Source organism: Varanus komodoensis, unplaced genomic scaffold (assembly GCF_004798865.1).
Source record: "Varanus komodoensis strain SLA01 unplaced genomic scaffold, ASM479886v1 scaffold151, whole genome shotgun sequence".
Lineage (NCBI taxonomy): Eukaryota > Metazoa > Chordata > Lepidosauria > Squamata > Varanidae > Varanus > Varanus komodoensis.
Window position 1 is genome coordinate 127,504 of NW_025335443.1, and position 20,634 is coordinate 148,137.

Sequence of the window (20,634 nt, forward strand, 5' to 3'; positions counted from 1 at the left end):
CAGTTCCTGAAGATGAAACTCAAATACTTTGGCCTCCTAATGAGAAGGAAGGACTCCCTGGAGAAGAGGCTAATGCTGGGAGCAATAGATGGCAAAAGAAGGAGGGGACGGCAGAGGATGAGGTGGCTGGATGGAGTCACTGAGGCAGTTGGTGTGAGCTTGAGTGGACCCGGGGGATGGTGGAGGACAGGAAGGCCTGGAGGAGTGTCATCCATGGGGTCACAATGGGTCAGACACAACTTCGCGACTAACAACAAATGGAGTGAGAGATGGGAATAGCTCCAGTTCAGGGTGGCCCTTTAGGAATTGTCAAAAAAAAAGGAGGAGGAGGAGGAGGAGGAGGAGGAGGAGGAGGAGGAGGAGGAGGAGATGCATCACCCAGAAAAGAAGACAGAATGTGGCAATGACTTGAATAGGCCAGTGCAGTGTGCTAGTTAGAGTGTTGGGAACCTGGGAGATCTGGTTCTAATCCCCACTCAGCCCTCCCTCCCTCCCTTCCTTGAAGCCAGATTCCAGCTAGACATCAGGAAAAAATTCCTGACTGTTAGAGCAGTACAACAATGGAGCAGTGACCTAGGGAACTCTCCCTAGAGGCATTCAAGGGGCAACTGGACAGCCATCTGAGAGGGAGGGTTTGACTTGGAGTCCTGCACTGAGCAGGGGGTTGGACCCAACGGCCCTCTGGCCCCTTCCAACTCAACTATTCTACAATTCTATGGTAAAGTTTACTGGGTGACATCAGCATCATTCATCATCAGCAGGGTCTTTTTATACTGTCTGTAGCTGAAGCTCTCAGGGCAGCTCAAAGCATTTAAGTCACCCATCCAGATTTCAGTCAGGCCTGATCCTGCTTAGCTTCCAAGAGTCAGCAGGATCAGACACTTCAGGCCAATCATTCACTCTCAGACAAACCCACCTAACAGGGTTGTTGTGAGGATAAAATGGAGCCATGTAAGCCACCTTACAGGAAGAAAGAAAGGTGTTGTATAAATACAGTGTACTACTACTACTAATGCTTATGTGCGCTATTGAGTATGCACAGATGAAAATTTAGGAATTATCCTTTGAACTCAAATGGAAATGAAACACGTCCTGTTGTAGCACAGAAGACTCTGACCACGTGACTCGTGCGACTGTTCAGCCCGTTGCCCAAGTGCTCGTTCGGGATGGGCAGCAGTTCCTATGGCTCATTCTTTCTGAACTGGAATCAGACAGGACAGCCCCCTTCAAACAAAGCATACGTTCAGAGAGAGCACACCCAAAGGGTGCATGTGAGTGAACGGAGGGTTGTTGGCAAGGACTCTGAGGACCGCAGTAGCAGTGAGATAACCACATTTCTTACTCACTCATCTGGTCTGCTCATGTATAAAAGGGAAAGGTTTCCCCTTGACATTAAGTCCAGCCAGGCCTGACTCTAGGGGGTGGCGCTCATCTCCGTTTCCTAGCCGAGGGAGCCAGCGTTTGTCCGCAGACAGTCTCCGTGGTCATGCGGCTGGCATGACAAACACCAAGGTGCACAGAACGCTGTTACCTGCCCACCGAAGGGGTACCTTTTCATCTACTTGCATTTGCATGCTTTCGAACTGCAAGGTTGGCAGGAGCTGGGATGGAGCAACGGGAACTCACCCTGTTGTGCAGATTCGAACTGGCGACCTTTCGATCAACCAGCCCAGCAGCACAGTGGTTTAAACCAATGCGCCACCTGCAGTCCCTTGCTCATGTATACCAATGCATATTTAGACAATCTGCGTGAAACCAGGAAAGAGGCATGCTTTCATGCTGTACCTTCCTCTGGTCTATCATCCTGATCCATCCCATGCCATCTGGCTAACTCTAACATCAGAAGAGGGCCAGGCCCGGGAGAGAATAGCGAGGGAAAGCAGCAAGAGTGCCCCTCGTGGTGTGAAGGCGAGACCCCAGTGCACTGGAATGTTTCACATGTGAATGGCGCAGCTGAAAAAGGCTGTCCCAGGATGACTGCTTTGTAAACAGAGGGGTCCCTGCCTGTAGTTTATTCGCTTTCGGGCTGACAGGTTCAGTCTTAATAAACAGAGATTTTGATGTTGATATCACGTGATTTGGCAAAGGGCACAGGCACTGAGGGAGATGAGGCAGAAATGAAACCCCGGGACCCATACAGACTTCCAACATCATGCAGGAATTGTGCAGCCCCACCTTCAAACAATCTCTCTCCTCTCTTTAACTGGAGCAGAAAGAGTTTAATCTATTGAGCATTTCGTTCTGTTGGGGAAGTTTTTTTCATGTTAATGTAAAACCTAAAAACTGTAATCTATGGTGAGCTAGTTACAGACACCTAGAAAAAGTTGGTCACCCCCATGAAATTGTAGTTTGAGTTGGATGGAGGTGCCACTTGTCTAAACTGCACAAAAAGCATTTGGTAGAGTTTAGGGCATCTGTTCCTAGGAGGCAGGAACTTGCAATTTCTGTGTTTTGCTATTTTGCTTATAGAACTTTGCAAAATTCACATTTCCTTATAGTGAATACCCACAATTGTACACAATGGCCAAAAGCTAAAGTGTGGTAGCAGATACATGACAAAAGGCAAACGTGCTACCTCACTTTTAGTCAAACAGTTTTAAAATTCCTTTTTTATTCTGGAAGTCTTCTGTTTTATACATATCATGAGTGGAATGTGCTAAATCTGTGTAGGACTGGGATTTACAGTATTTAAGGTAATCATACTAATCATCCTGCTTATGATTAAGGCACACAAAATTTGTGTGTAGCCTATTATAAAACTTGTATGGTATTGACCAACTTTGCCTCTGCATGTGGGATTCTCTCATGTGTAGTAAGACAGACTTTCATTATGCTTCAGGCATAAACTATATTAATACTCTAGATGAATTCTCTGGTGTCTTAGTAATTTCTCCTTAACTGTAAAGTTTTTCCCACAATCAGGACATTTGTAGGGTTTTTCTCCTGTATGAACTCTCTGATGTTGAATCAACTTATCTTTCCTATAAAACTTTTTCCCACACTTGGGGCATTCATGTACTTTCTCACCAGTGTGGATCCTCTGATGTCTCAACAAGTTTGTTCTCTGATTGAAGCACTTCCCACACTGAAGACATCCAAACGGTTTTTCTCCGGTATGGATTATCTGATGGACCATTAATGTTCCTCTAGAAATGAAGCTTTTCCCACACTCGAGGCATTCATAAGGACTTTCTCTTGTATGAATTTTCTGATGTCGAATAAGCTTAGATCTCGGATGGAAGCTTTTCCCACACTCAGAGCAGTCATATGACTTCTTTCCAGTTTGGATTCTCTGGTGTGTAACAAGACATGCTTTTTGCTGATCATTTCCCCCCAGCACAGGACACACATAGTGGTCTTCTCCAGCATGCTTCATTACAATTCCTAACCTGTAATTGCATTTTCTACCAAGCCTGGAGACCAAGAGTTTTTTTGGCTTAGACTGTAAGGTGGAGGGTTCGCTCATGACAGTGGTAAGACCTCCTGGGAACGCACTGGAGGTTTCCTCTTCCTCCCCTCGCTTCTTCCCCTGTTCCCCTTTGGACTCATATCTTTGCTCATAAAGCGTTGCTGTCACAGGTACATTCCACTGATAAATCTCTGCTAATGTGCTGTGCATTTCTTCTGGCAAAACCTCTCCCTGCTGAGAGTTCTTCATCTTGATCACACTTCTCTTTTCATCACCTGAAGAGACAGAGAGAGGAATTTTGTCCATGCTCTGGTCACTTCTTATTCATAGTCCTGCAATAACCTCTTTTTCACCGACCTTCCCTCCTGTTCTGTCCGTTCTCTGACTGATTAGGGTGGAGGTGCTTTGCAAAACTCATCTTTCTCTCTCCCTCTCACCCTTGTTCATTGACTCATACAGTCGGAAGGGGCCTAGCAAGCCATCAGGTCCTGCTCAAGGCAGAACTCAAGGCTCCCATCCAGATTTAAACCAGGTCTGACCCTGCTTAGCTTCCAAGATGAGGCAGGATCAGGCACGTCAGGCTACATGGAAGCTATAGTTAACTGCATCCAGACTAGATGGAGCTGTCCTTACATCCAGGGCTGTGTGATCTGAAGCGTGAAGATCAACTTCATGTAGGAAGGCGATCACTCAGGTCTCCCTGAATTGCGTGACTTGCACAAAGTGTGCAAGTTGAGGAAACAGGCTTACTTCGGCCTACTTTAGTTGGTTGCAATTTGCTAGCCACTGCCATGTGTCTGTTTTCCCAGGGCTGAAGACCATGCCTGCTGGGATCTGTGGTGCAGCTACGTCTGGCACCTGGGTCCCAAGTCCAACCCTCCCTCCCTCAAACGACCACCCAGCGACCGGCAGAGGAGGGGGCAGCAGCGAACACACCCAGAATCAGCAGCAGGACTGGCATTCTTCTAGTTGGAGAAGCCGGTGCGTGTAGCATCAAGGCAGCAGAAACAAGCTGCCTTTTATTCCTGTAGTCATGATAGTTCTGCACTAAATCATGATTAAGACACAAAGCAGCACATCCTCAGTATTTTTAACTAAACGTTGGGAAAGCGTCGCCGTGGTGGTAGAAAGCACTTTTAAAGAAGGACAAGGAATGTTCACTGTGTGTCCCACAGGGCTGGCATCCAGGGCAGTGACTCACTCCAGTTGCTCTTTTCCCTCCACTGGTTTGTTCATCCGCTGCTCGCTCTGGCCCAGTCACTGGAAGAAGGAAGAGCAAGCAGCAGGTACCGACTTGGTCACTTGCTTTTGGACCCATCAAGCAAGTAGCGTAGGAAGAAGAGCAGCAGCAAGAACAGCTGGGGGCAGAAGGCCCACTCATTCGGGGAGGGGGCCCATTGAGGGAGTCTTGCCCAAGAACACCCCCTGCCCCCCAAAAGCCTGGCACTGGTTTCACGGCTGTCTAGAGGTCAAATTATCCAGGTGTGCCTGGAATCTATTCCACTGTTCACATACCACTTCATCCCTGCTGAAGAAGCTTAAGGCCCTGTTTTCCGTCAAACTCAAATTCTATCTATTTTGCTTTATCCAGTAACCAAATATTTTTGGCCTTGTGCCACATTCTGGCACCCTCTCCAAAGGTTTGGCTTCCCTGGAATAAAGCTCCAAGAGGAACGATGTTTTAAAATTTGAAGGGCCTTCTCTGTAATGGCGCCCCGATTGTGGGATTCGTTCCCCAGAGAAGGTTCACCTGCTGCCGTCTCTGCATCCTTTTTGGCACCAGGCCAAAACCTTTTTTTATTTTCCCAGTGTTTTAAGACCTGACTGCTTTAATTGGGTTTTTATTATTAGTTGAATTTTTAGGACACTGTGTTTTAAATTTTTTACATTTTGTATTGTTAAACCATCCCGAGACTTCGGTAATGGGACGGTCTAGAAAGGTTTTAAATAAATAGATACGTAAATAGGCAGCAGGATCTCAGACTATGTTGCTCTGGACAAAACTACCCAACAACAGCATTTGAGCAATTAGCAGTTGCACAGATGTCTTCTAACGAGTGAAATGAATTGGTGTGATGATCCAGACTGAGATCTGGGCTTTCTCTCCTGTGTGAATTCTGTTGTGCTGGCCAGTAATAGGAGTCCTTGTCCAATACCCCTGGAGACAAAACAGTTTGCAAAGAGAACCCACTGAAACGGTTTTTCTCTTTTATGGATCCTTTCTCACTTTCTCGCCCCACCACCCCAAAATAAATCCCACACTGAAGCCATCTGCACTGTCCCTGTCGAGTGTGGATTTTCAGGTGTCTTATTAATGCTTCCTTCTAGCCCACCAAGTGCTTGTCAGGTCTCTTTATTTACGGCTGCTCTGATATTTGATGAAATTATTTCTCTGATCAAAGCTTCTCCCATACTCAGAATGCTCATATGATTTCTTGCCTGTTTGGATTTTTGGAAGCTTATCAAAATACTTTCTTGTATTTTCTTTAAACACAGAAACAGAGCGAGTCAGAAGGGACCTCCCGGGCCATCTAGTCTGACCCCCGGCTCCAGCCGGCTCTGCTCACGACATGCCCTATACGATTTGGGACTTTCAGAGTGGTCCACTCCAGTATTTCATAACAAATACCAACACATACACATTCTACAATGCTTGGGCTGCTGTTCCTGAGCATCTACTGTAGAGGTTGTGCTAGTGAAAGCTTTAAGATGGCGTGGGCCACATGTTGGTCACTGATACTGCCAAATGTAATATGTGTGGGGAGAACATCATTTTTTTCCCTTTAAAAGAAGGGACATGGTGATGCTTAAACCACTGGAAGTTGCCCACTCCTTTTAAAAACCTGCAATTTTTAGTCTCTCCTTCTGCTGGTTTCTTCTCCTTTGAGCTCCAGTCTTGGCTTATGAAATTGAACTGTCAGAGGAATGTTACCTTAGGATATTTTTGCTCTTTCTGTGAACTTCATTCTTCCTCTTGAGAGTTTTCTTTTTTGTTGAGGTGGTTCTTTTATCATTTAGATCACCTCCTTTCCCGAGTACTGCAGCCTCCATCTTTTTGCTCTCCTCTAGCTGATTTAGGCTGTTTTTGCTCATACACACATGTCTTCCCTGTTTGTGTGATTCTGTTAACACCCCCCCACCCCATATATGGAACTTTCTGACCACTAAAATCCGGCAGCCAAGATTCAGAAGCAAGTCCTAATGGGCCGCATCCTCATTCCCTTGAATGACTGGACCTGGATAAAGGGGGCAGAATCAAGTACTAGGGACTTTGCTGGACACAGAAAAGATGCAGGGATCATGCCCATGGGGGGGAGGAGCAGAGAAAAGAAACAAAATCACAAATTTGCATATACAAATTGATGCATACTTTGGATCATACAGATGTATCTTCTAAGAACACCGCCATTTGTAAAACGGGATATATGAAGAAGAGAGGGGAGGACATGTGGTTTCAGGAAAAAAATCTCAGACCAAAAGATTCAAAGGGGGAGCAGGAGGATGTGAAGCACATTTGGCGAATCCAGGGGAACCAGCTGCATCAGAAATTGACAGGGCCCCTGCACCTGCATCTCAGTAAATGCCCGTGGACAGTGGAACTGTAAGGCAGACGGCCTCCCAGAGTTTGGGGGACCAGGTGGAAGATTCAGGGCTCCAGCTCTAGTAGGGCTACCTCTAACGCAGCCCCCGCAATTTGTTTATTTATGTATTTATTTATTTCAGTCTGTATGCTGCTACAATACCCCACACCTGGGCACTTTGTGCAGCTCCCAACAATGTACCTGTTTCCACTGCTAGTGCAAAATGCGCTAATCACAGACCGTTATCCTCACAAGACGTTCTCATAGCCTCTTGATGAAAAAGTGAAGATAGGAACAAAGGTTTAACTTTTGATTTGCAGCCTGATCTCGAGCATGTTTAATTATCACTGCCTGGCGCCGTCGTTATTTGTTTTTCGGTGCCAGGTGAAGACCTTTTTATTTAAACGTCATTTTAATTGTTAACAATATTTGCTTATTTATCTGGCCAGGGTGACTTCTTTTATATTGTTATTTATTTTATATTGTTAATTTTATATTGTTATTTTTGTATTTTATTGTGTTGTAAGCCGCCCCGAGGCTTCGGCAAGGGGCGGCATAGAAATGTTTTAATAAATAAATAAAATCACCTTGCGATTCTCCATACCCACTTCTGAGGGGCCGAGTCTTGTTGAATGCAGCAGAAATCTATAGGATTCTGTCACACAGTATGCTAAATTTGATAGGAACTACTCTGGAGTACGGATACATAATTTGATGCACAAGTTGACAACTCTCAGAGTATCCTAGGTGTCAACAACTGTGTGTGCCTTGGCCACGTCCTCCCCCCGACCCCCCCGACCCCAGCAGGATGCATCCTAGCCACTCAGTCGCCACTTAGATGGTAAACAGATATGGAGGAAATGGCAACAGAATCAATTTGTTGATCGATCAATCAATCAATCAATCAATCAGACAGACCGATCAATATCTAATCAATCAGACACTGGAACATTTTACAGGGTGGGTATGGGAATGTAGATGATGGCTAACCACTCCACACCCACTTCTCAAAGTGGGCCCATAGTTCAGCAGCAGCACCACCACCACCACCCCAAGTATGAGAGCAGAACCCATGTCACGGATGTGCTCATGCCACCCTGCAGGGATGGCCTTGGCACTGGGCAAAGCAAGGAAGCCCAATGCCAGCAGTTGCCAGAGGGCGAACAGCAGCCAGGAGATGTTGGAGGACACAGCTGAGCTTGTCTGTTCCTTCCCAGGAGCCCCGAAAGCTGCCGCCCCCAATGGAATGGGAGAAGGGTCAACCTTGTCCTTCAGGTCAGGCAGCAAAATGTTTTGTTCCAGCCCTGCTAATCTGCATTTTTTCTGAATAGAACTCTTCGCATGCTCAGGACCTTCGTAAGGACTTTGTCCCCTGTGAGTTTTCTGTTGTCTGATCACTTTATCACTCCAAGAGGAGCTTTCCCCACATTCCCAAAATTGGAATGGTCATTCTCCTGTGTTGGGATCTCAAGTGTTCCCCTACTCTGGAGCATTTTCCTACACTGAGAGCAGTTATGGGGTCTATCTCTGCTATGGATTTGCAAAGGCTTTATCAAAACTCCTCTAGCAGCAAAACTTTTCCCACGTTCAAGGCATTTGCAGGATTCCTTTCTAGTGTGGCTGCTCTGATAAACTCAGGAAATGAACTGGCAGAGGGAAGCTTTTCCCACAGGCCGGGAGTACAATGATATGATTTTTCTCCTGCTTGGATTCGCTGATGCTAGTTGTGATGTCAATCTTGTTGCATGTTTCCCTCTGATGTGAGAAATTCATACTGATAATCTCATGCATAATTTTTATAGCGTCTCCCACCCCACTGCGATATTTGGAGACTAAGGGCTTTTTGGCACCGTACTGCAGTACGGAGGCGTTCATTTCAGGAGCTCTAGGAAACACTAGGAGCGGGTAGGATCCATTCTCTCCCTCCACTGGCTTCTTCCCCCATTCCACATTGGACTCACATCTTTGCTCATGAATTGCTGCTGCCACCGGAATGTTCCACTGGGATAATTCTGCTAATGTCCCAATCTCGCCCTCCTGAGAGCTTCCCATCTCGATCTGACTTCTATTCTCGTCACCTGAAGAGACAGAGAGAGGAATTTTGTCTGTGCTCTGGTCACCTGTTACCTAGATTACTTCAACCGGCTGGTTCCTGCCCTTCCCTCCTATTGAATGTCCCTCCCTCCCCTTTCCAGCTGGTTCAGGAGACATTGACTACACTAATTTTCCTTTTTGCCCTTGGATGCGGTGAATTCTAGTGCTGGTAAATCAAGGAAATATGGCTGATTTGTAAAACTGCTCCTACTTCATGGAGAAGGGGGAGTTAAAGGAATTAAGTCCAGGCATGTCATGATTGGCTTCAGAAGGGCAGCTGTTTACTGACACTGTGGCCGGGGGGGGGGGCATGAGGAGGAGGTCTGAGAGAATGGGATGAATTGGTCCCTTCAGTCCGAATTAGGCTGGCTATTTCCCCTTAAAGAAAGAGATACTGAATTTGCATACCAATCCCCATAACATTATTGCACTAGGCCAGGGTTCCTAAAGACTTGAGGGGTCAGCAGGCACTTTTGGAATGGTGAAAGTATTGCTGGGGTTTAGCATAAAATGGCTGCCATGATGGGAATGGCTGGTCACAAAGCAATCAATTTTTGGGAAGCCAGCTGGTGAGATTAAAGGAAAAGTAGCTTGCCCAAGAATCAAATTATAAGGCAGAGGTTGGGGTCAGGGGGAAGGAACTGATCTTCCAAACACAAAACACTCTTCTGAATCCAAGTAGGGATAGTTTGGGGGTGGGGGGGTAGCACTTTGCTTTGTAACAAATCAGCCTTCCAGTTAAATACATAATTTAAATATATTAGAAAGTTTAAAAAAAACTGGAGGGGCAGAGAGCCTGGTACTCATCAAGAAAAGTATCCCTGGGAAACTGGCATCCATGGGAACCATGTTGGAGACCTCAATATTAAGGGCACAGGATGGCTTGCTCGCATGAGTCACCTGGACAGAGGACTGAGTGGTGGTGGTGGGGGGGGGAGAGCTCTGTTTTCACTCCTCACCCTTGTGTGATCCTTCCCAATTAAAGAAATTTGTACCTGACAAGTCCCACACCCAATCCTTCCTCCCTAATTTAAAGTCGGCCCTTCTGACCTGCCATTAGTCACGTTCGGCAGCCCAGTTGTCTGGGCATGGGGAAAATGCCAGAGATCAGAAAACACAGACTTTGAAAAATCCTTCAAATCTGGTATGTGTAGTTTGGGAGCTAACCTAAGGCTTGTGCCTTAGAGGTCCGACTCATTGCTCAGTGGCAGAGCATCTGCTTTGCACACAAACGCTCCCAGGTTCAAGCTTCAGGGCTGGAAAAGCCTCCGGGCCGAAACCCTGGAGAGCTTCTACTCTCATGGACTGGGTTCAGACAACATGGCAACTCACATTCAAGGGTTGAGCGTGAGTTGTTGAACCATGGGTTATCATGTGGTCTAAAACCATCTGTGCTAACAAGCCATGACTTGTTAAGTATGAACAGCCCGTGAAGATAACCCATGGCTTGATGTCGGTTATGAACAATGGGTTGTTCACTGTGGTTTGTTCAGACAGCACAGTAACACATGTTTCAACAACAATCCATGGTTCACTGACAACTCTCACTGAACCCAAACTTGACTCTTTCTGTGGCTTGAATCCTGTAATTGTAAGCAATATTGAGCTACACAGACTGAAGTAGGACTGTATAAGGCAAGCTCCCCACAAACCAGAGGAATGCAGCATCCTCACAAAAGGATGTTTCTGTTTCTCCAGTCCGAGAATCCATAAAGTTTCTCTCCTTTATGGATTCTCTGAAATTGGTCAAAGTATTATCTTTATTTATTCATTATTTTATTTTAAAATTTTCTATACCATCTATATTTCCACAGAAAATCTCTAGATGGTTTACAGCAATAAAAATATCAGAACAATTATCAGTACTTGATTAAAATAGAATTAAATCAGGTTTATATTAAAATTGAGAATTAAAATACTGGTTAAATAAAAAGGTCTTGGTCTGGTGCTAGAAAGAATAAAGAGTCGGTGCCAAATGAACCCCTCTGGGGAGCGTATTCCACAATCAAGGTGCCACCACCGAAAAGGCCCTTCTCCTTGTAACAGCCCTCCTCACCTCCTTCAAGGAGGGATCTTGGAAAAGGATCTCTGTCGAAGATCTAACGCTCCAGGCAGGTGTATACAGAAGGAGGTTCTAACCTGTTTAGGGCTTTATATGTTATTGTCAGCACCTTAAAGGCTGCACCCACTGCGCCAAACAGCTGCCAGAAACCACTGACAATGTACCTTACCAAAAAACCACGACGGTAGGCATATTGCTACAGCGGCATCCATACCCAGAACCGCCCTCATTTCCCACAGTGCCCCTGGGCACATGTGGGTGGATCTGGCTTGCAGGCACTCTGCTGGGCAGCACACTTCCTGATGTAATAACTCTGTAGAGCCATTCTTTCAGCACAAAGCTACATTTGTTCACACCATAGTTAAGTCCCACTGCGTTGAGTAGAACTGTTGCCTTACAGGTTAAGTCTCTAAACTCACTGAACAGCAGACATAGATCCCAGGTGGAATTCCCAACATTGTCAAATGAAAATACACCAGGAAGTAGGGCTCAAAGGAATTGCTGCCTGCAAACTGGGAGACTGAGCAAACAGTGCTAGGATCTTTCGACCAGTGGCCCTATTGGCACGGGGCAGTTTGGTCTCTTGCCGCTCAGTAAGAAGCAACGGCTTTGCCAAAGGAACATCCCAGCTTCAACCTCTGGCTGTGAAAGTCCTCCGTCTTAAACCCGGGAGAGTGACCACTGGTCCCCAGAGTTGGTACAGAGCTAAATGGACACATAATCTCACCAGTGTTGAGGCAGCTTGCTATGTTCTAGCTCCTGGGGCAATATAAAGGCAGGGCTGTTTCACTGCCGAGCCTGATTCCCTTTGTTATGAGAGAGTGCACTGGAGACTGAAGGTGTCTTTTGCAATATCAGTTTATTTCGAAATGTACAAGCTGTACAAGCAGAAGCTACTGGAAGTAAGGAGGCCCCTAAAAACAGGCAGCACAACTCCTGATCTTGCATCACAGCCCCAAGGAGAGCAGCTTTGCCCCGGGTTTAGCCAACTCCAGCTACAAGCTTGCCCGGTGCAACCCTATAGCTCTCCACTCAGATGTCAGCGCCACTGGGCTCCAGTGATTCCCAGGTATGTTCGTCTCAGTTTTCAGCATCTCTCTTTCTCACGTTCAGACTGGCTGCTGCTTTGCTCTCCCTTCCACTATCCAAGTGCTATGAAGTGACATCAGCGTCTTCTGGTAAAGCCCCCAGCCACATATTAGCTATGCTTAAGGGGCCAATTCTAAGTCATCGAGGCAAATTCTTAATAATATGCTGAAGACCACAGACTAGGATGTGGGATTAACTTCAACTTCCTGAGATCCTATGTTTTCACTTAAGAAAGGAAACAGAAGTGTGTGTATGGAGCTCTTGTCAGCACAAGTGCAAAGTGCACAGAGACGGGAAGGTCTCAGAAGCTGAGCTGAGCAACTCATCCAATGCGTAGAGCCATGAGCTATTTCTATGCAGGGCAAAACCAGAATGAAGCTGCGGCCCTATTCCCAGATACTTGGAAGAAAGCCCAGCTCAGAGGGACTTTCATCGGGGCAAATATGCCTAGGATGGTGCTGCAAGTCCTGCCAAGTCCTAGAAATGGCAGAGTACCTGCTGCAAAACAGGAGGAAAACGTGTGGCTGTATAACATACACGGGTTTGCAGACTACAAGTCAGGCACGTGAAAAACCTGGGTTATTTTGATTCAGAATACAGGCAGTCCCCACGTTACAAACATCTGAGTTATGAACATCCTGTATTTACAAACAGACTGTCAAAAGGTCCGTTGGTTTTTAAAAATTACTGCAGAAAATTGTCATCCCCATAAAGAGAGAGAAGGGGGGTGAGGGAGGAATCTAAAGGTTTTTTCTGCCCTGTGCATCTGGAGAGGGAAATCCCTCCAGCATTTCCTTGCTGCAAAGAGGAGGCACTGGTGAGTTTGGACGGGGGGGGGGGGGGGCTAGAAATATTCACAGTTTCTCAACTTTCATGGGGGTCCTGTGCCCCTAAGCCCCGCAAATGTGGAGGGCTGGCTATACATGATCCGATTTTCATACAAATTCGACTTAAAGAGGAAATTTCTGTTTTCTCAGGAATGGAATCCGTTCATAACCCAGGGACTGCCTGTATCAATACTCCTTTTAGCTCAGGTTGCTACAATCCTGCTGATGGGTCGCTAACACAATGGAAGTTACTACTTGAAGTTTCTCGTGTTGGATGTTGGCCTTTCAGAGTTTGTTAATGTCCTACGTGGCTCTTCTGGTGATTTGCAAGGGTGCCCTTGTGACTAAAGCTTTTCCCGCACTCGTGGCATATATAATACTTCTCTCGGCCGTGCGTCCTCTGGTGCCTAATCAACTCATCGCTCCGAGAGAAGCTTCTCTCACACTCGGGACACGCGTGCGGCTTCTCTCCGGTGTGGATTCTCTGGTGCCTCATCAGATGAGCTCTTTGACTAAAGAACTGGCCACACTGGGGACATTCAAATGGCCGCTCTCCGGTATGGATTCTCACATGTCTAATTAATGTTCCTCTAGTAGGGAAGTCTTTCCCACATTCAGGACATTCATATAGTCTCTTTCTCAGCAAGTTCTCTCTTTGATGGAAAGTTTTCCCACCTTCTGAGCGTTCATACGATTTCTCTCCATTATGTATTCTCTGATGTCGTATCAAATTTTCTCTCTGCCTGAAGCCTCTCCCACACCCAGAGCATCCAAAAGGCTTCTCCCCTGTCTGGCATCTGTGATGGTTTGTCTTTTGCTGGACATTTCCCCCCCACATTGGATATTCAGAGTGGTCCTCTCCAGAACACTTCATTAAAAGCCCTATGTTGTAGTGGTACTTCCTAGTATATTTGGAGACTAAGGGCTTTTCTGCCCTAGAGTGTGGGGTGGAGGTTTCGCTACAGCGAGCTTTAAAACCTTCTATAAGTTCCCTGGATTCTTTCTCTCCCTCCACTAGCTTCTTCCCTTGTTGCCCTTGGGACTCACATCTTTGCTCAAGAGTGGCTGCTGTCACCGGAACATTCCATTCGGACAACTCTGCTAATCTCCCAACCTGTCTTTCCTGAGGGGTCCCCATCTTGATCCGACTTCTTTTCTCATCACCTGAAGAGACACAGAGAGAAACATTTGTGTACATTTTGGTCACATTTCTAAGCTCATGCAACCTCCTTCTTGTTGGGCTTCCCTCCTGCTCTGTCTCTAGTTGAGTTACCACATTGCTGGTAAAAACGCATCTTCTTTTCTATCTCCTTGACCATGTCAGCTGACACCTTTTTTACATTCAGTGCTGTGTGCATTCTGGCCGAAAATAATGGATTTGTGCCAGGGTTTTGTGGTTAAAGTTCATTTTTCTTCCCTGTCTTTGTGATTCAGTTGACTACCCAGCAAAGCTTGGAGCTCAGCCCTTATAGGAACAACAAATCAACAGCATTCACCTCCAGTGTCTTTATTTGTAACTAATTTCCCCTGCATTCTGAAGACTTGTGCTTATGATCATCAGTTAAGCCCAGAGTGGGAAATGTGTGGATGTGGCTGGGTTTCAACACCCCTGAGCCAAGCACTGCCAAGGATGAGGGGTGTTGTAATCCAGTGACAACTGGAGGGCCCCACGTCCCTGTCCCCGGGGTCAAAGTCAGCTTGCTACATCTTAAGAAAGAGGAACCTGAGAAGTTGGAATCTGCACAAATTCAATCAGAAACAAGTTAGCAAGCATCAGAAGCTTTGTCAAATTCGTCTTTATGAGGGAAAGTGCTGACAAGGGGAATGACGAAATTTGCCAATTACTTACATGGATACTCGTACGGCTGATAAACACAATATTCCAACTGAAGCTTTCACTACTTTAGATATATTCACCTTATTCCGTCTTTTGTAAATTCTCTGTTTTCTGTTCAATAGATACTTCGGAAATCTGAATTTCGCCCCTGAATAGGCACATAACCTTTTGGCCTCATGTATACTTGGCATGCTGCTAGGGTTGCTGGCAAAAAACATTTGCTTGAGAATTTGGGACAATTGTGGGTCAGGGGACCCAGTGGTAGGTCTTTATATAAAGCCGCACTGCATGTTCTACTTTCCGGGGAAGAAGAAGACAGAGCACAAAGGAAATAGTGTTTTACAGTTTTTTCTTTAGCCCTAGCCAAAATCCACGTAGTCTTAACTTCCATCAAGTTCAAGGGAAACTTACTTCTCAACAGATATTGTTCGGTGCCTCTCAGTCCCATGAGTGGTAAGAACTTGGCTCCAGGCCAAAGAATTTGCCTTTTCATGGGATTCCTGGAGGCATACCATGTTTAAGATGTGGCATTTGTTCAGTGCAGAGTACAAGCTAATTGTCCTACTACTTATTAACAATTTGCTACTGATGCTTTCGGTGACAGAGCACCGAGTTCTCCACACCAGTCTCTCATGCTGCATCCTCTGGTCCTGTCTGCAAACAAAGCTTTTCCCAGGCTCAAGACTGTCAAGTGATTTCTCGCAGAATTTTGTTTTATTGTTAATCAAATTGTTTCACTAAGCTAAGCTTCTCTCACCGCCAAAGCATGCATGTGCCTTCTCTCTTGTGTAGAAAAGCTCTCTAGTTTCATTCATTCCTTCACCCATTTCTTGCCATTTCACACTGGACTCACATCTTTGTTCATGAAGAGCTGGTGCCACTGGAATATTCCACTGGGATAGTTCTGCTAATGCTCCAGTCTCTCTCACCTTGGAGGTCTCCATCTTGATCCGACTTCTTGTCACATGGCCTGAAGAGAGAGAGAGAGAGACAGAGAAATTTTTGTCTATGGTTTTGATCACCGCTTTTCTGAACTCTTGCAACCAGCTTCTGATCGGCTTTTGTTCCTTCTCCATCTGAGTCAGGATATAACTCCTAAAATTAATCTTTCTTTCATGCCTCTAGGATGTCACTCTGCCATTTGATACTCTTTCTTTTTTTACATGTAGAGCTGTGTGCATCCTGAACAAAATAACGAAAGTCACAATTGATCAGCAAGGTATTGACCCAAATTCCCCCAAACTGTACATGATGCACAAAATACACCGGTCAAGCAAACATGCATGCTTTAACTTATTCTACTTCCTTTACTGTACTCCTTGCTAGTCACAGGTTGGGCCAAGGAGTTCTACAAAGGACTGAAGACCAGACCTGCTTGCCTCTGTTCTGTTAGCCACAATTCACAGACAATTCACAATTCGCTTTCCTTCCAGAGAGGCAAAGACAGAACGGATTTCAGCACCCTCAAAAAAATTGGAGTTCCCAGGGGCTTTGGGCCAGGGTGGAGGGGGGGGGAGCAGAACTGACATTTTTTGCTTGAGGAGAAAGCCATGGCGATAACTGGTTTCCCCTTCACTGAAACCATTTAAGCAGTGCCTGGGTGGCACCATCACTATTTTCAACTGCTGGGCACCACCTTGATGGCTGCTTGGCAAATAATGCAATCTATACAAGTTAATAATAAATAAATGTAATTACTGCATACTGAACAGCAGAACCTATATTTACTCATTTGTTCTATTTATATGCCACCCAACTAGCACTTCTTATTGCAACTGTCGCCCTTGGGGCGATTTACAATCATAAAAAGCTCAGACAACAATATCACTACGAAAATCATGAGCACAACAGGGAAGTACTGATATAAAAGTTGAAAATATGAAAAGACACTATTAAAGAGCCAGCATTAAAGTTGATAATCAAAGTAATATGCCTGCTGGGAGAGGAAATGCTCAGCTCAACATCTAAACGTATGAAGTGAGCATGCCGGTTGGATTTTCCCGGAAAAGGTATTCCACAGATGGGGGTACCGCTGCAGAGAAGTTCTTTTCCCTGGTTGTTCCCAGAAAGAAGTCTCTGAAGAGACTGTCTCTGCAGAGGAGCAGGAACACATGGGAGGAGAAACTCCTTTAGGTGGACGAGTCCTAAACTATGAAAGGGCAGCAGCAACACTGAGCGGAGCCTGGAAACTGACAGGAATCCAGTGCATTTGACACAGCACCAGAGTATTACGATTGCCAGTCTTGAATATCGGAACACCAAGTTTTGCTAGACCGGGGATATGCAATTTGTGTCCCTTCAGTTCTTATGCCCCACCAAAAGTTTCACTGCATCGTTGCCAAAATGTGGACGTGTTAGTTTCCTCCATCCCCGAATGATCTATGATGGTGGCTTGGGCAGTTCTGCAACCTGGTTCTCCCTTGAGTAGTACAAAGTGAAGTTTCTGCCACTATTTCCTCATGCACCTTCCCCCAGGACAAGAATCCGTTTCTGTGGCTCAGCTGCTCTTGGATTGCCATGAAGCCTTCTACTTTCCCCTCCGTCCTTATCCCCAGGCAATGAGAAATGGGGCTATGGTGGCCCCACAGAACTCCTTCCTCTTCCTCCTCCCTCCTCCCAGTAGCCCTGCTCTGTCCTCATTCCACCACTGCCTGTGGAACCAGGCAGCCTCGCATTAGCTCTCAGTGGGCTCTGTGGCCAATGCCCTTGTCTTCATGGGTGTTTTGGCAGAAAGGGGCAAGTGCATCTGTGGAAGTTCTTTTCTCCTGGGATGTATACCATTTATTTATAACGATAGGCCGTGCAGCAGGATTTTTTTTCTGCATACTTAAAGGGCAAGTCTTAAGAGAAGAATGTGCACCTCACACGTCCTTTCATGCAGAACAGTCCAGATGGGCTGGTCCAAGAACCTGCAGAATGTGTGGGTAAGAGAGACGAAAGGCACGACATCCTATAAAGTGCCACTGCAAGTTCTGCTTCCAGGGCAAAATGGTGGAGACAGAAAGTGGTGTACAATTTGGCTTCATCTAAAATCTGTTTATTCTGCTGCAAATTTCACTGGGTTTGATTGAAACTAGCTTTCCCAGTAGATGATAGTACTTGCTTCCCAGTTCCCTGAGCACTGAAAACTTCAAGAGCAATGCCAAATAATTTACTTCTCTTTTAATGAGACTGTTGGAGACTTGTGTTCAAAATCCGGTATTTATTCAGTGGAGAATACAAACTGACTTGCCTATCACTTTCTAATACTATGAAATTTGCCACTGAAATACATTTTTTAAAATAGTGGTGGAAGACAGAGCCACTGTAGGAACAATGGTTAGCATTTGGTTTGGTTTACACCTCCATGCAAAACCTGGATGGTCTTACGTAAGTCCTAGAGTTCATTTTACTCCCAGTAAATATTCATTTTGTGCTGCCCTGAGCTGCAAGAAATTAAAGGGTAACACCTTCTTACAAGAGAAAGCACTGGAGTAATATTTATTCACTGCAAAGTACAAGCAGCAGGTTTTCCAACACTTCCTAACACAAATGACGTTCTCGGATAGGACACTGACTTCTCCGAGTACAACCTGTCTTACATGGGTCCTCTGATGCTTAACCGGGGTGTATTTGCAACTAAATCTTCTTCCACACACAGGGCATTCAAAAGGTTTCTCATGGAAAGTTTTCTCCGAGAAGCTTCTCCTGCACTCAGGGTGTATGACTGCTTTCTCTCCAGCATGGATTCATCGAGGTCTTCTGCAGTGTTCCCTCTGCCCAAAGCATTTCCCATATACAGGACATTCATAGGGTTTCTCCCCTGTTTGGAACCTCTCATGGCTTATTTCTTGCTGGAGGTTTCCTTCTTTCCCACAATGCAAATTTGGAGTATTCTTCTCCAGTATGTGTCATAACAAGCATGTGTCATTTATTTTATTTTATTTAAACGTTATTTTAATTGTTAACTTTATTTATTGATTTTAACAACTTTTCTCCAGGATGTCTCCAATATTTTATGTAATTGTACTGATTATATTTATTTATGTTTGAAAGCCGCCCCAAGGCTTATGCAAATGGGGCGGCATATAAGTTCTCCAAATAAATAATAATAAATAACAAGGCCTGATTTATACTGGTACCATCTACAATATGTGGAAACTAAAGGCTTTTTTGCTTGGGAGTGCAGAGAGGAAGTTTCAGTATAGGCAGCTGTAAAGCCTTCTTTTAACCCCCCTCCCCACCCCTGGATTCCTTCTCTCCTTTTACTGGTTTTTCTCCCTGCTCCACAGGGGACTCACGACCCTGTTCATAAATTGCAGTCATTACAGGAAAGGTCCATTTTGCTAATTCTGTTAATGTCTCAAGCTCTGCCTCCTGGGAGAGCTCCATCTTGATCCAATTACTTTTCTCATCACCCGAAGAAACAGAGAGAGGTGCGGAGCGGGGTTGTCCATGAGGGACAACCTCTTTTCTTGGCTGCTTCCAGGCCAGTGGTTCCTAATGCTATCTTAGCATAGCTACAAGGGGAATCGTAATTCACTTTCCACACTTTTGCAAGCACTGTGCTTTTTCTTTGTATGCATCTCATTATACTCTATTCACAACAGTGAGCATGGCTTGGATGCTGTAGGAGAATGAGAGGGCAGAGTTTACCTAAGTAGCCACTGGAAATTCAGCATTCACAGTGACATTTACAGTGGGGCCATTTCATTATTTTGATTTTTTAACATCCCTCTTTCAAACGCAGCCCTAAAATGCATTTTGGGATAAAAACCAACTTTTAAATAAACGGAAGGTATCGTGCTATAATACCATATATAATAATATTTGCATTATATTGTTATAGTGCGATAACAGAAATATTTCATGGTGTTATAGTATCATTATCAATAATAAGAGAAATAATTTAATTAGATGGCTCCCTCAGAAACAACTCAACACCTCTTAAAATCAGAATTTAAAACACCCACAAAATTTAAACAGTTAAAAACAATTCACAATAAAATGTAGATCCCGATAAACCACAGAATTAGGTGCCTACAACTTAAGGCCTGGAAATAAAGAAAATCTTGACCTAGCAGCAAAAATATGACAATGTTGGTACCAGGCAGGCCTCACTGGAGAAAGCTTTCTACAGTCAGGGAACCACCACAGAAAAGGCCCCTCCTTTGGAGCGTTGTCTGGGGATGGGCCTCAGAAGTCGATCCCAGTATGCCAGTAGGTACATGCAAGCTCAGAAAAGTGTGGCTGCTTTTTTTAAACAGATAATGGATTGAATCTAGATTCAAGAGGGATCAACTTTACTGGCAGAAGTAGACTTCCTCATTTTTCACTTCTAGGGTGGCTCCTCCAGCCCACTGAAAATACTGCATAGGAAGTCAGGGAGACCTTCCGCAAGGCAAAGTCCTTCCTCCCACACCAGGCCCCTCCACTAACTGGAGGCAGATTCTGGATCCAACCCTACAGCTGGAAAAGCATTTTAGCACCAATTAATACATAGATAGAAATAAATATAAATGGTATCTTAAAACAGTGCCTGAGGCAAAAGCTATGCTCAACTGTGTGCTGAGCTGTGAGTTCACCTGCATCACACCTCATATTAAAATCCCAACCCTTTAAAAAGATGGAAAAGCGGCACTAAAAGAATCTACACTTGTCAAGATGGAACTACACTTCCACTTTTCTGAAAGAGAGAAAGAAATCCTCAGAGTTTCTGCATTCTATGAAGAGACAGAACTGCCACAGAAAAAATA

General features: G+C 45.2%; 1 protein-coding gene across 2 annotated transcripts in view; it reads right to left on the bottom strand.

Annotated features, from left to right (window-relative positions):
* Positions 1–2,238: 2,238 nt before the first annotated feature.
* LOC123021014 (zinc finger protein 397-like) overlaps positions 2,239–20,634 on the bottom strand; it is a 52,024-nt gene continuing 33,628 nt past the window's right edge. Inside the window, exons 7-10 of one of the 2 annotated variants that reach the window (XM_044425386.1) lie at positions 15,753–15,869; positions 14,110–14,226; positions 8,952–9,068; positions 2,239–3,684 (exon numbers count right to left, since the gene is read on the bottom strand). In XM_044425386.1, coding sequence (XP_044281321.1) covers positions 2,852–3,684; positions 8,952–9,068; positions 14,110–14,226; positions 15,753–15,869 — 1,184 coding nt within the window. In that variant the 3' untranslated portion in view covers positions 2,239–2,851. Of the gene's footprint in view, positions 3,685–8,951; positions 9,069–13,182; positions 14,227–15,752; positions 15,870–20,634 lie in introns of those variants that run through there. The other variant, XM_044425387.1, reaches the window with a different exon arrangement.